Below are 13,175 nucleotides of genomic sequence, written 5' to 3'. Positions count from 1 at the left end.
GCCGGCCGAGGCCCGGGGTGCTGCCTGGTCGGCAGTGTCACACTGGACGCGCTGGCGACACCCGCCCCGATGGAAAGTTTGTGGCCCTGGGCGGCCGGGAGACTCTCCCCCTCCGTTCCTGAGGATAGTCACACTGGCCGAGCCGTTGGCGAAGCAGCTTGCTCAGATTCAGCTCGGCACGGCCTGGCCTTTTTTGTTGTTTGCTTTTTCCAGGTACAGTATGTGTGTATTATGATCCGCGGCTCTCCCCAGTTTGAAACGTGCTTCGGCTTGCCGGAAGCCGCCCTTGGGAGCGCGGAGGAACAATTTTTTGACTGTACAAAGTGCCGCATCCGTCCGGAGCGCCCAGACTGCGTTATACGTGCACCAGCGTCCTGTATTTTGTTTGCACTAAAGTGACTAGATGTGTTAATTTTCTGATCTGTGTTAACAGAGCCGTTCGTTTCTTAGTCTCGTGACGATCTCTCCTTTTCCGGTTCGACCCCCGAGTGGTGGACTTTAGGAACCAGTTTGCTATTAACTCCGCCCTCCGCCCCGGTCTGCATCTGTCTTACCTTCACATAAGTAACCTTACTGAACATTTGCAGAATTCTGTCTTCTTAGAAACCTTCAGATTGACCCCGCCTGATAATTTCAGTCCAGCCTTGTTAGCAGGGTAGATATGTGGGCTTCCTAATGTTGTGGCTTCCGTTAACCCCCAGGCCTTTCCGCAGCTGTTACCTTGTGCATATTCCGTACTTTTTAAAGCGCGCTTCAGTCGGGCGTGGTCAGCGATCCCCACACTCGGGGACGATAGGCTCTCGCGGCCTGGGCCGTTGAGCGATTTAGCGAGACCCTGGCTGGACTGGGTCAGCGCTAATTAATTAGCTCAGCGCTAATTGCCCCTGTCCCCTCCGCATCCTGGAAGAAGTGCTGCAAGTACTCTGTGATGTGCCATGTGCTCTCCTCAGTCTCCCCGAGACAAAGACTTCCTTGAAAGGGGAACTCAGCTTGAAGCCTGTGGTCAGGACTCTTCCCACTTTCAGGGACCGGCACATACCGACTCTTTGGGGGAGCCCTCCCTGAACTTTCCTGGTTAAAAGTGATTTCTCTTTCCTCTGAATAGTGTGGCTTTTCATGTATTCACATTGTTGCGTATTACCTTGTTTAGCCTTCTTATTTTCATTTTCGTTTTCTTTTCTTTTTTTTTTTTTCGGTGAGTACCAGAGGATGGACATTTCACACAGCAAGAACTTTCAGAGAGCTAGAGTCGTCCAGGATGTAGTAATTGGTGTGGAGAAATAATTAGAAATACTCGGGAGCAAGTTGAAGAATTGGCCATCTATGAGAAGGTTTTAAATTACGCAGTAAGAGTCTGTGGTCTGAATTTTCTCACGTCAGGGGTGGAAGCAGGTAGAGCAGGTGCGTTTCCTGTGCGTGGATGAGGAAACCCTTGAGGAGGAAGTGCCGGTTTAACTTCCGGTTTAACGTCCCAGCGCTGCAAGCTAGCTCCAGGTAGAACTAAAATGAGAGTCCACCCTTCTGTGTCTTAGGGGTGCTCTTAGCAGTCCTTGTTTGGTGGTTGTGTTCTCTTTTAGCCTGTTTAATTTGTCAGTGCACTTGCATGGTTAGTTGGGTAGAATACAGATACAGGGCTTTGACCTTCATGCCTGGCTTTCCCTTCCCCCCTGTTGGGAGTTTTTTGAATTTCTGTCTGTTGACACTTACATTCTGCTGCTTTGGGTTCTGTAACATGTGCATGTGTTTTACCTGCTACCACTAGCTTTTGAGTGTCCTGAGAATGTGGTTCTATCTTACTCATCTTTGTCTCTCCTGTAGGGTACAGACTTTGCCTGTTCTTGGTCTTTATTAAGTTATTTTCTCTGAGAAAAATAGAATTATTTGCATCTCGTTTCTCTCAGTTATTACATGCCTGTGTGGAAAACCGGCTGTTAAAGGAATCAGTGGAAGAGAACCTCCTTATTTTTGATGATACCTGTCCGGTCGTCCGCCTGGTCGCTTGACCTCGCCCCCCTCGATAAAGGAGCCCCTGGATGAAATGAAGAACAGCGAGGCCTTTAACGAGGCTGCCTGACCTGTGATTCACTAACCGGCTCGTGGATTGGTGTTGGTTTAGAAAATTTAGTTTCAGCTGATTATGTAGTTAATTCTGGGGCTCTTTTTTAATTCTGTAAAATTTTAAAAAATGAGAAAGCGTTTGTGCTGGAGTAATAAATGTCCTGTGATAACCAGTGTGTAGTGCAGATCAGGCCAGAGTGTATGAGAGATCACCTACCGGATAGAAGCCGGGGTCCCGGGACAGGAGTGGTGGGGAGGGGGCTGCCTGTTCGCTTCCCTCTGTGCACCCTGCCTCTCCCGGCCTGCAGACACCCCGCGTGTCCCCCCCGGCTCAGCTGAGCCCACTCCACACGTCCACTTCAGAAGCTGAACTAAGGTGCCGAGTCACTGACTTTGTTCTTAGTGTTCATCGTGCTCGTGTAACTCAGCAGTTACAATGGGCTCAATGTGTGTTGAAAGCAATCGTTATTTCAGGGTTAAGGAACTGCATGTGAGAGTGAGGTGGATGCGTGTGTGACTTGCCAAGTGTTTCACTGGTTTCATACTATGATTTTTTTTCTTGTGGTACTGAGGATGGAATCCTGAGGTAGCCAGGCTATATTCTTGTCTCTCTATTTTGAGACAGACTGTCCTTAAGCTGCTCAGGTTGGCCTCAGACTTGCAATCCCCTGCCTCAAGCTCTTGAAGAACTGGAATGAAAGGTGTGTGCCATAGCCCAGCTCTTGGGTTGCAGTGTTTTAAGACAGAAATAGTGGAATGTGCAACTGTTCATGGTGGCTGTAGCTCTTCATAACCCTAAGGAAGCTAGGAAAATTCTGGCCATGCAAAGTAAAGGCCATGGTGGTAGAGTCTGTGCAGTGACAGCCTTTAAGTGATCTTAAGGCTCCTTATCATTAAAACTAGGGGTACAAAGAGAACAGGTGCATAGAGTATAAGGTGGTTTTTTTGTTTAATATTTTCATACCCTCCTGGTGGTTCTTTCGAATTAGAAATTTATGCCAGTGTCTCATGCTACACAGAATATCATTGTGTTAGTTGTATTTTCATATAGCGTTTTAATACAACCCATACTTTTCACTTTACCTACAGTGGTGCAGCATGTTTTAAGATCTTTTAAAAGGGTGGAGGGTTTCAGTTGAACTCCTTGATGCTGCTGTGCAGCCTCAGGTGGAAGATGATTTGGAACAAGTAGTTGTGTCTCCTAGAGGCGCTTTAGGGGGACGTGGCTGGACTCTACAGTGCTTTCTACATTGGGAATGTGTTTTCTGTGTAGTTGGATTAAAAAAAGTTGGATGAATTCACTGAACTTTTTCAAATGACAAATAAACCCCAGTTTACAAACCTATAAAACAGTGCTGGTGATCTCTTGGATCCTTCCTTTATGCGCTTTATGTTTCGTGACATACTTATTACTATTTTTCTTTTCTTATTCCTTCCTCAGGCAGAGTATGCGAGAAGCATAGTTCTTTTTAGTTAACAGAGCAGCTGGATTTAATAACAGGTACAATGTACTGCATGTTCTGGAAGTTCAAAGAACTCTTCTGGTTGCCTGGCAGTATTGATAAAGCCAGAAGATCCTATTACCTGACACAGTGCAGATTCTGCTCTCATATTTTTATGCTGCTGTTCCTTGTCATTTCTTTTACTTACTGTCTTTCAACTATGACAGTGTCTTCCGCAGAATCTTGTAGGCAGCGAGTTTGAGGCCATCCTGACATAGTGTGATCCTGTCTCAAAAAAACTACAGCATGTTAACATTCCTAAAAATAAAACTGGTAAACTTTCAGTAAAAGTGTATTTGATAAGAAATGTAATTGTTAAATATATATTTTTAAATACAAATTAACAAGTAGCATTAATAAAACTATGGTATGATTTTTAAAAACAATAAATTATCCACAAATGAAAATGTATACTAGTGAAAATTTTGTATTAGATGTTACTTGTTTAATTTTGATGCGGTCTGTTGAAGTCAGGTTTGTAGTGTCATTGTCTAAGTTACACACATTTATAACCTCTGAAAACACTTTCCCTGGCCTGTGTCAGTAGTGTCCAGATAGTCCTGGAGTCCTGAGCATTTTCCTCCGATGCCTTTGTCTTCAAATGCTTTCACCTTTTGTTTGGTAAACTTTTTCTGTTGAGCAACCTTTTTTTCTTTGCTTTATCTTTTTGTTTTCTACTAGGCACATAAGTACATGTTGGTCATCCCCACACAGGCCCATCGTGTAGTCAGAGTACCTAGCATGCCCACCGTCTCTTTGTGTTGGGAGCATTCAGAATCTTCTAGCTGTTTTGAAATGCACGTTAAATCATGTTAGTCGAAGCCACCCTCCTCGTCATGGAACTTTTTCCTCCTACCTGACACTGTCGCTTTTTTTTCAATCTTTTTATGGTCGTGTTTGTGGTACACAGGGGTCGCATTCCTCATGGGGAGTTGGTGCAGCACATGACACACCCGAATCTTTGACCCTCTCCCCGACCCCTTCCTGTTTGCAAAACATCTGTCCTCCCATAACTAGTATCTTTTATTTTGCTCTTCCTGCTTTGAGTTTCTCGTATAAGAGAAACCGTGCGGTATTTAGGCTTGTGGGTCTCATTTATTTCACTTAACAGTGTGGTTTCCGCATCCATTTTCCTGCAGCGAGTCAAGTGTGTCCTTCAGTCGTCTTCTTGGAAGCAGCTCTAGACTGTGCTTCGGAGCAGGTGTGTCCTCTAATTTCATTGTGCAGGTATCGGTGTCGTCGCTGAATTTGTATTCATTTGAACTCCAGAGCCAGAGTAGGAATTTTGTTTTCTTTGTTGTCATTTTCTTTTTTCTCTGGGGTTCATGAAAGTGTGAAAGAATACTTACTTTCTAAATGAGGATACATACACTATATAAAAATACAACATTAATGTATCAATTATATTAATAAGTAATATAGTTACTACATATTATAAAGTCAAATGTTATACATTGATATATTGGTTATAATATAATGTATATAAAATACATATACACATAATTATATCCCACGCATACATATAATTTTCTAGTTTGGATTAAGATTTTATCTCAGTAGAGAAAGGTTTTCTTTTTCAACTGTAAATTGTTCATCCTGTTCTCAAGGTGTTACTTGTGTTTCAGACATTCGGATACTGAAGCAGTGGTGTTAGCACCGAGGGATGCTCCTGTCTTTCCTCCTGCGGCACAAACGCTGTAACTGAGGGGTGGGTGGCGGCGTTGGAACTGCGCTGCTTGTGTGCATCTGGGTGCTCGCTTCTGTGCTCGTCCTTTCTGCCTGCCTTCTGGACAGAGCTGTCCTTCCCGTGCCCGTGCTCCTATTTCCCTCGGGCCTCTCTCCTCCAGTGTGTCTGTTCTCTCCCTTTCTGTTTCCTTCTTACCTGTGTACACACGTTCCCAGGCTTCCCCTGTTTCGGGGGAAAGAGTCGTTCACGGAATCCTACTTGACTGCAGTACTTTCTGTTCTTCAATTTTAAGCCAGACTTACGAGGGATTAGCTGGTTTTGCACTTCGCTTTAATCTCACTATCTGGCTTCACTCCCTGACTTTCTGTTGAATTTGCATTTTAAAGAATACCTGTGATCTAGAAACTTGCTAAGTCCAGAGACCCTTTCGTAGTTTTCATTTGATACCGTTAACTCTCCAGTTAGAAAATTTTAGTCATACACTCTCTTGGCTGTGTGGACTTGGCAAAATTATTGAAGACTGTTTGGCCTCAGTGTCCTTCCTTGTGAGAGATTGGCATGGCAACACTGAAGTTTTCTGAGTATGGAATGACACCATGTGTATATGTGTATAAACACTTGTACTGAGGTAGTAGCTCAGTAAATTGTAGTTGCCCCTACTGCTGGGTACCCTAAGTAATGTACCTCCTAGCTCTCTTACAGTTTTTATTTGTTTCTCTTCTTCCTTTCTTAAATAGCTTCTCTTAAGTGTTTTGTTTTGTTTTTTATTGAGTATATTGTAAGGATCTGACAGTTGTGAGGACTGACCAGGCAAGTTAGTTACCTATAGGGTAGGCCATTCTTTTTTTTTTTTGTCTTCTTGGGACAGGGTCTCACTATGCAGTTCAGGCTGGCCTTGAGCTCACTTTGTAGCCCAGGCTGGCATCGAACTTGCAGGGATCCTCCCCCTGCCTCAGCCTCCCAGTGCTGGGATTGCAGGCGTGTGCCACCGTACCCTGTTAGGGTAGCCCATTCTTCTTTGGCAAAGTACGGTTATTTCTCTCAGGCATGGCCCTGAGCCGATTTAACAGCTTTACTTCGTGCTTTGCAGAGAAACCTCAGCTTTCATCGTAAAGCCTTTGAGATGACTGAATGCGATCCATTCCATTCACCGAACTCCAGCAGTTCCCCCTAATTGAATCCCATTGATTATGGACTATAATCACATCTCAAAAATACCTGCGGTGCCACACTTCGGGTCTGATTGCGTATCTGGGGACTGCAGCTTAGCCAAGATGATACATGAAACTGACCATCTAACACTAGCGGAGTACTGGGCACACGCTAGCCCCAAAGCTGCAGGTCAGTTCTACTGGAGAGGAAAATGTCTTCAGTAAACAGAAACAGTCTAGACACTACGATGCGTGCTGTTTTCCTAGTTTGTTAAATTCTACAAACAACATTTTATTTGTGAGGTGTTCTGAAGCATCCTCACCAAGATGCTCAGTGATTAGTTTCTGTTATGCCATGCCACCCCCACCCGCGTCCCCAGGTCACGGGGTCCTGCCGGACCAGTCGGGTGCCCAGGCTGGGCTTGAGCTTGCCGTCCTCCTGTCACTCTCCCAGGGTAGGATTATCGTCGTGCGCGACCGCTCCTGGCCGGGGCTGCTTTCTTGTTCAGACCTTTTAGTACTAATGTACTTCTCTCCCCCCTGTTCATGTATTATTTGTATAAGATGGGTGTATGTGTTTATTTAAACGTTAAAAATATCCATTAGGTCCATATATAGTTAGGATTACAGAGACACAGTTACTTAAACATTTTTCTTTAGATTTGGCATACGGTATGTAGTAAGGCGTGAAGTCTGCAGGTGATTCGGAGAAGAGACAGATTCCGGATATGGTGAGACTGGGATTCCCGCATTTGAAATAGAAGGCACTGTGGTTTGGGACCCAGATGTCTGAGGGACTGTCGTATCGGGGTGGTAGACAGCAGCAGCGTGGGACAGCACCCCCCTCTCGGGAACGCAGAGGAGCCGTGTAACTGTAACACCGCCTCCAAAGGGTCAGAGTAACAGTACGGGTACCGGGAGTACGAGATGAACAGGCGAGTCCACCGTGACAGGTGAGAGCGGAGTGAAAAGGCCGGAACGAGCGCGGAGTGAGAGGTTTGGCGCCCGGGCTGAGGGGCAGGCGGGTTGGGAGACAGCGCGAGCGCTGAGGGGACTGTGTGACTCTGAGTGCGATCCGCTGCTGCTGAGCTGAGGAGCAGCCCGTGTCTCCCTGCTGGGACCACCCGAGGACATAGGTAGCTCGGGAGGGTGCTGCAGGTCCTGCTTTCCTGGTGAGCAGCTTTGCGGCTTCATCTCCGCGGCTCGTGTTTGAGTTGTGTCCTCACCTTCGGGAGCGCTCTCTCCTCGCAGGGACGCGGCAGATTCAGGCTGCAGCAGCCGGACACGCCTCGAGACTGTCCTGTCGCGCCCTTCACTACCGCTTCTGGTCACCTCTTGCTGCGCTTCTTTGGGTGCTTTTGTTACCCCAAAGGAGCTTGTTTTGTTTTTATTCCTCTTCCACGTACTTTATTTTTATTTTTATTTTTTTTTTGTTTTTTCTCCGGTACCGGGAACCGAACTCACGACCTTGCGCTTGTTCCACGTACTTTAAAAGTAGTACTGCTTCACCAGTTTGGGGAGAAGCCTCACTGTCATCCTTGATTGCCGCCACTCCCTTTTCAAGGCCTGTTGGTTTTCTTCTTTCCGTCAGGCGCAGACGTTTTTCTTCTCTGATTGCTGAGCGTTGGTCTTGCGTTACTGACCTGAGCAGTCCAGTAGCGGGTGTTTACCTTTCTCGGCCCTGTTCCTGATGGCAGTGCCTTCATCCTGTTTATGCCTCGAGCTCAGAAACCGTGCGGGCTTCTCCCTTGTCTCCGAGCTAGTCTGTAAATGCTTAGGAGTTTCATGCTGGGCCCGGTTCATCTTGTCCCGCCAGGCAGCCAGCGTCTGCTCCCTGGTCTCAGAACGTGCCTGGGGAGGCAGTTGAGGAAAGGAAGTGAGTGCGTGTCCGCCGCTTAGTGTCACCTTGCTGAGTCCCACCTCACCGAGACTGCGGAGCGGTGGGTCTGCTCCTGGGACCTGCCTGAGGCCGGCCAGAACCCACGGCTGGAGTAAAAGGCTGGGTTAGAGGTTTTTGGAGTGGTGCGCCACAGCTGCCTGTGACTGCACGCGTGGCAAACGCATGCCCCAAGGTACAGGAGCGCGCAGAGTGAGAGTGGTTTTCCACCTCTGCCTGCGTGGTTCCGGGGTCAGCAGACTACCTATTCACTGACCGCCTGTGGGGGGGGGACTAGGGATGGAAGTCGGTGATCTCCTGAGCGACAGCCCAGCCCTTTTCATTTTCTGTTTGAAGAAGGGTTGAAGGGAGGGGAGGGGAATGGGGAAAAAGAAGAATCAAGATGTATTATGTGCATGTGTGAATTCCCTGTGATGAATGTGTATATTAAAAGTACACCAGTAAAATTAATTAAAAAACAAACAGCAGAGCCCCTAGGCCTCCTTTCAAGGAGATGATAAATGTGTAAGAAGCTAGAAATGTTAACTACACTGTTAACATCACTATGTTAACATCACTGTGTACATGTACTAAGTTGTCGTGCTGTATCTCATACACACACACACACACACACACACACACACATAGTAATTTGTATCACTTAAACTTCAAAAAGAAGAAAAAAGGATAGGGTCTAAGTTGCTCAAGATGGCCCCAAACTTTCGGTTCTCCTTCCTCAGCCTGCTGAGTAGCTGCAGTTACGGGCCTGTGCCACCACACCCAGCTCCATTTTTTGTAGTTTCCTTGGAGCAGAGCCATCCTTATTTAAATATTACCTAAAGCTGAGCCCGCGTACAGCAGCAGAGTTGGGTGATTACCACAGAAAGTGCACGGCCCCTGAAGCTGCCGATGTTATGTAAGAAAACGTCCGCCGACTCCTGTGCTTGTCGTTTTATTCCCTCCTTGGAAGTGTCCGTTGTTACTTGTCTCTTGAATTCGCAGTTTTGCCTTTACAGGGCTGCGCGTTCTGTATTATACCGACCTGCCCCCCTGCCTAAATACATATGATTGCATGTACATTTTTAACTTAAAATGTCTTACTGATTTTTTATATTAGTATATGTAGAACATTTTTATTTTAGCCCATAATATTTAATAATTTTATCCATTATTATAATTTTGCAGTACCAGGGATTAAACGCAGGAACCTTCACACTGAGCTGCATCCCAGACCATTTTTAATTTTGAAACAAGATGTTGCTAAATTGCCCAGGCGGGGCTTGAACTTGCAGTGCTGCCTCAGTCTCCTGAAGGGCTGGATTCAAGGTGTGTGTCCTCACGCTGGGATGTATTAAGCTTGAAATAGTGTAGTAACTTTTGCATGTGAGTGTATAGAGCACATTCTTACTCCTTTAGCTCCACAGTACTTTATTATATGAGTTTGTCATTGAATAGTTCCCTATGGATGGTCACTTTTATCTTGTGTCTTACAAATGGGAGCCTTTCATTTATACAGAACCATCAGCTCCTGGGTGTTAGCCCTACATACTTGGTTCAGGTCATGTGTCTGTTCTGACTGACTGCCCACAGTATGCTTTCACTTTTATTTTAGAAGGGGTAGGATCAGCCAGGGCTGGAGTTACTGGGTTAGGCCTGGCTCGAGATCCTCCTTGAGTTAGATCTTGAGGAATCTGGATGAACGAGGGGAATTACGGAAAGGAGAAAAGGAGTAGTCTGGGTGACTGTGGCTTGTGGTTAACAGAAATAGCGGGCGCTCGGATGGTGCCACCCGCCTGTACCCGTGAACCGAGTGTGGGAGTGGGCACACACTGAGACTCGGAGACGGTATGAGAAACAGAATGTAAGCTGTTTCATTAGTGGTTTTTAATAGCATTCTCCTATAATTTAAATAGTAATGTTTTGGGTGTGTTGGGTTTAAAGTATTATTTAAAAATACTTGTTTTTCCTTTTTTGCGGTAGTGGGGATTGCGTCCGGGGCTGTGCACATAGTAGGCAGGTGTTCTACCGCTGAGCTGTATCCCCAGCCCCAACACCCCTTCACCCTTTTAAATTTTGATGGAGGGTCTTACCGGATCCTCCTGCCTCCGCCTCTCCGTGCTGGAGCTGCAGTTGTGTCACCACACCCGGATGTTCCTACTTTCCTAGACATGGCTGTCAGAAAGTGTAAAGACCTGTTACATGGCCTGTTTTTGTGACTTGCTGTGTTTTCTGTTAAGCAGTGCTGCTCCGGCTCATCTGTGAAGATGGTGTATGAGGTTCATTTTGGGAACTTGCATATAATTAGGTGGGAACTTGTGTGTAATTATGTGGGCTAGTTAATCAGAAGTAAGTATTTAGATTTCTATTCTAGATGAAAAAAAAGATCCTTGCAGTCTCTTAAGCAGTGATGTGATGGTTAACTGTAGGAAGATCAGTAAGCTGGTTGTGTGCCGTGCTACAAGAACTGAGCGCTTACTGTGTCCCAGAGACCGCCTAAGGCCTTTCGTCCAGCAACCCTAAGAAGCAGGGCTGTCTCATTTTACACGCGAACTTCCCGCAGAGACGATCCCAGAGTAACTGGTAATTCCTTGGGTGGGAACCGGGCAGTCGGATTCCCGAGTCTGACGTGAACCGCACGGCTTTGCCGCTGTGCGGCTGGAGTGGACAGAGGCAGTTCTCGCAGTGTGGGCGGTACATGAGTGGTGATTATTTTCTGCCTGACGTACATGTTTGGACAGGGCCTTAGTTCATGTATCTCACTGCCGTGTGGTCGAGCCACCAGTCCTATATGCGTGACTGTCCCATTGGATGGCTTTTTATTATTTTTTATTAGTAAAACCACCAATAAATGTGATAAGATCTGTTCGTACCACCAGCGGTACAAACTCCCCAGTGGGACAGACATGCATGTATCCCAGAGGTTGGGGCCGGCGAGCATGTTAATATTTTAGGTGTTATAAAATCTGTCATCACAGTACCCTGGTACTTTTTTCTTCAGTTCTTATCACGTGGTCAGTTAAGAGTTTTGCTCTCCAGGCCTGACTATGAATTGGATTTTCTTGTGTTCTCAATATAGGAGGACTTGATGTAGTTTTTCGTGGTGTTTCTCAAACTCATAAGGCAAGTTTTACTTTATCTTCTGTGTTTGACAAGGAAACAGTAATGTGGCCAAAGTTGTATGATTAGAAGTTCTAAAATCTTGAAAATATGTAGTTTTGATCTCTGTTGTGGTTTGATTTAAAGAATAAACATGTACTTGTTGAGCTTGGAGCCAACTGATCGTAAGTGGTTGTATTCAGCCCTAAAATTACTCGCGGGTTTAGATCCCGAATCTTACCGGTGAGTTCCTTGTGAAAGTGGAGCAGGAGCTGAAGTAGCCCAGCCGAACACGTGCGTCTCCAGGCTGCTTCGTGCCTAGAGGCCCCAGGAAGAGAAGGGCGTGGGGCGCGAAGACCACCAGCGTGGGCAGAACCGGGGTGGCGAAGGGAGGCCGGGGCCCTTTGCAAAGCCGGGAGTGGCCGCCGGGTGTCTCGGCTGTGAGGTTTCCCCCCAGCTCCGAGGCCTCGCCTGCGCTGTGTGAATTCTCCTGATCGCCGCCCTGTGTTCTGCAGTCCTTCAAGTGCTGAAGAAGGATCTCCCTGCAGTGTGCATTTGGGGTTTTACTTTCCTCCCCGACGTCTCTGTCTGGGCCTCTGTAACACCTGTCCTTTTCAGCCCTGTCCAGAGTGAAGTGGCTGGTGTTGGTAGGCATCTTCGCGTTTATCTCCTAGGCGTCTAGAGTTACAGGCCTTAATTAAAGACAAGTTCCTAGCCAGTGGTTTTTCCTGGGAACTGGTAACGTCTCCTGGGTGATTGCTGTCTGCGGGCGGGCGGTGCGGTGACTGCTTAGTGACACTGCTGCCCACCACATGCTGTCAGCTTGCCCTCAGTTGTGACAGCTGGGAACGTGCCAGACGTCACCGTGCTCCCGCCGCGTGACAGGTGACAGGCACCGTGCGTGAGAGCAGCGTGTGGCCCGTTTCCTGCGGGCCTTGACAAAGGCGCTTTGCCTTCTCGCGCCCCCCTTCAGGGGCTGTCTTCGGTCTGGTCCCGGGGGCCTTACACAGTGAGTGGACTCCCGCAGACGTCCCGGTTCCCGACCGAGATGCCCCTCTTCCCCGGTCTCACGTGGTTGTTCAGGGCCAGAACCAGCACGCTTTGATTAAGGAGCCGCGCAGGGTCAGTATCTCAGGTCTCGCCGGGCACTGCCGCGCTGGCGGCGCGCGCGGTCTGCTGTGTGACCCTCCTCTTAACGCCTGCCCTTGCCTTCCCCTCCCGTCGGGGGTCTCGCCCCGCCTTGCTCTCCTTCGGAGGTTCTAGGGGGAGCGCAGCTGCTCGTCTACCCCTGACCGAGGACCGGGCCTCCTCTGTCGGGGGTGGTCGTCCTCCACCGGGCGCGCACCTGCGGGAGACGCACATGGAGCGCCCTCACCTCCCGGCCCCTTTCTCTTACAGCCTTTTAAAAACGTTGCCCGTTCGCCCGGACAGGCGGGAACTGGCCTCTGGCGGCAGGGCCTCCTTCCCGGGCCCGGGGGCCGCGCCCTGGCTCTGCTCACTGCGGCTTTGTCAGTCCCATCTCGGAGCCGCAGGAGGTTCTGGGTTGTCTTCTTATTAGGACTCATCGCCTTCTAGGATATTTTTATTTTTTCTTCTAGGATATTTTTAAACTTCATTATATTACCACCTGGACATCCAGTTATATTAAATCTTACCCTAGCTGGAGCTAAGTCTTGGTAGCCTGCGAGAGCTGGCTTAATGAGATTTTTCTCAGCTTCAGGTCACTTGAATATTTGATAAATCCTGGGTCTTCCACCCATTACTAATAAAAATTTGGATGAAACATAGTAAAAAAAAAAAAAAAA

The 13,175-nt window shown here is 47.5% G+C and overlaps 1 protein-coding gene across 1 annotated transcript in view; it reads right to left on the bottom strand.

The window, feature by feature from the left end:
- The window catches only part of LOC102009437, a 28,735-nt gene extending 16,710 nt beyond the window's left edge, over positions 1 to 12,025 (bottom strand). The window contains exons 1-7 of the mRNA XM_013518483.1: positions 11,612 to 12,025; positions 10,818 to 10,929; positions 10,365 to 10,446; positions 7,863 to 8,041; positions 7,314 to 7,753; positions 5,443 to 5,526; positions 721 to 844 (exon numbers count right to left, since the gene is read on the bottom strand). Of these exons, the coding sequence (XP_013373937.1) occupies positions 721 to 844; positions 5,443 to 5,526; positions 7,314 to 7,753; positions 7,863 to 8,041; positions 10,365 to 10,446; positions 10,818 to 10,929; positions 11,612 to 12,025 (1,435 nt within the window). The remainder of the gene's footprint in view (positions 1 to 720; positions 845 to 5,442; positions 5,527 to 7,313; positions 7,754 to 7,862; positions 8,042 to 10,364; positions 10,447 to 10,817; positions 10,930 to 11,611) is intronic.
- Between the last annotated feature and the right edge of the window lie 1,150 nt (positions 12,026 to 13,175).

This window comes from Chinchilla lanigera, unplaced genomic scaffold, assembly GCF_000276665.1.
Source record: "Chinchilla lanigera isolate Chin_1 unplaced genomic scaffold, ChiLan1.0 scaffold00046, whole genome shotgun sequence".
Lineage (NCBI taxonomy): Eukaryota > Metazoa > Chordata > Mammalia > Rodentia > Chinchillidae > Chinchilla > Chinchilla lanigera.
This window is presented reverse-complemented; position numbering and strand designations above follow the sequence as displayed.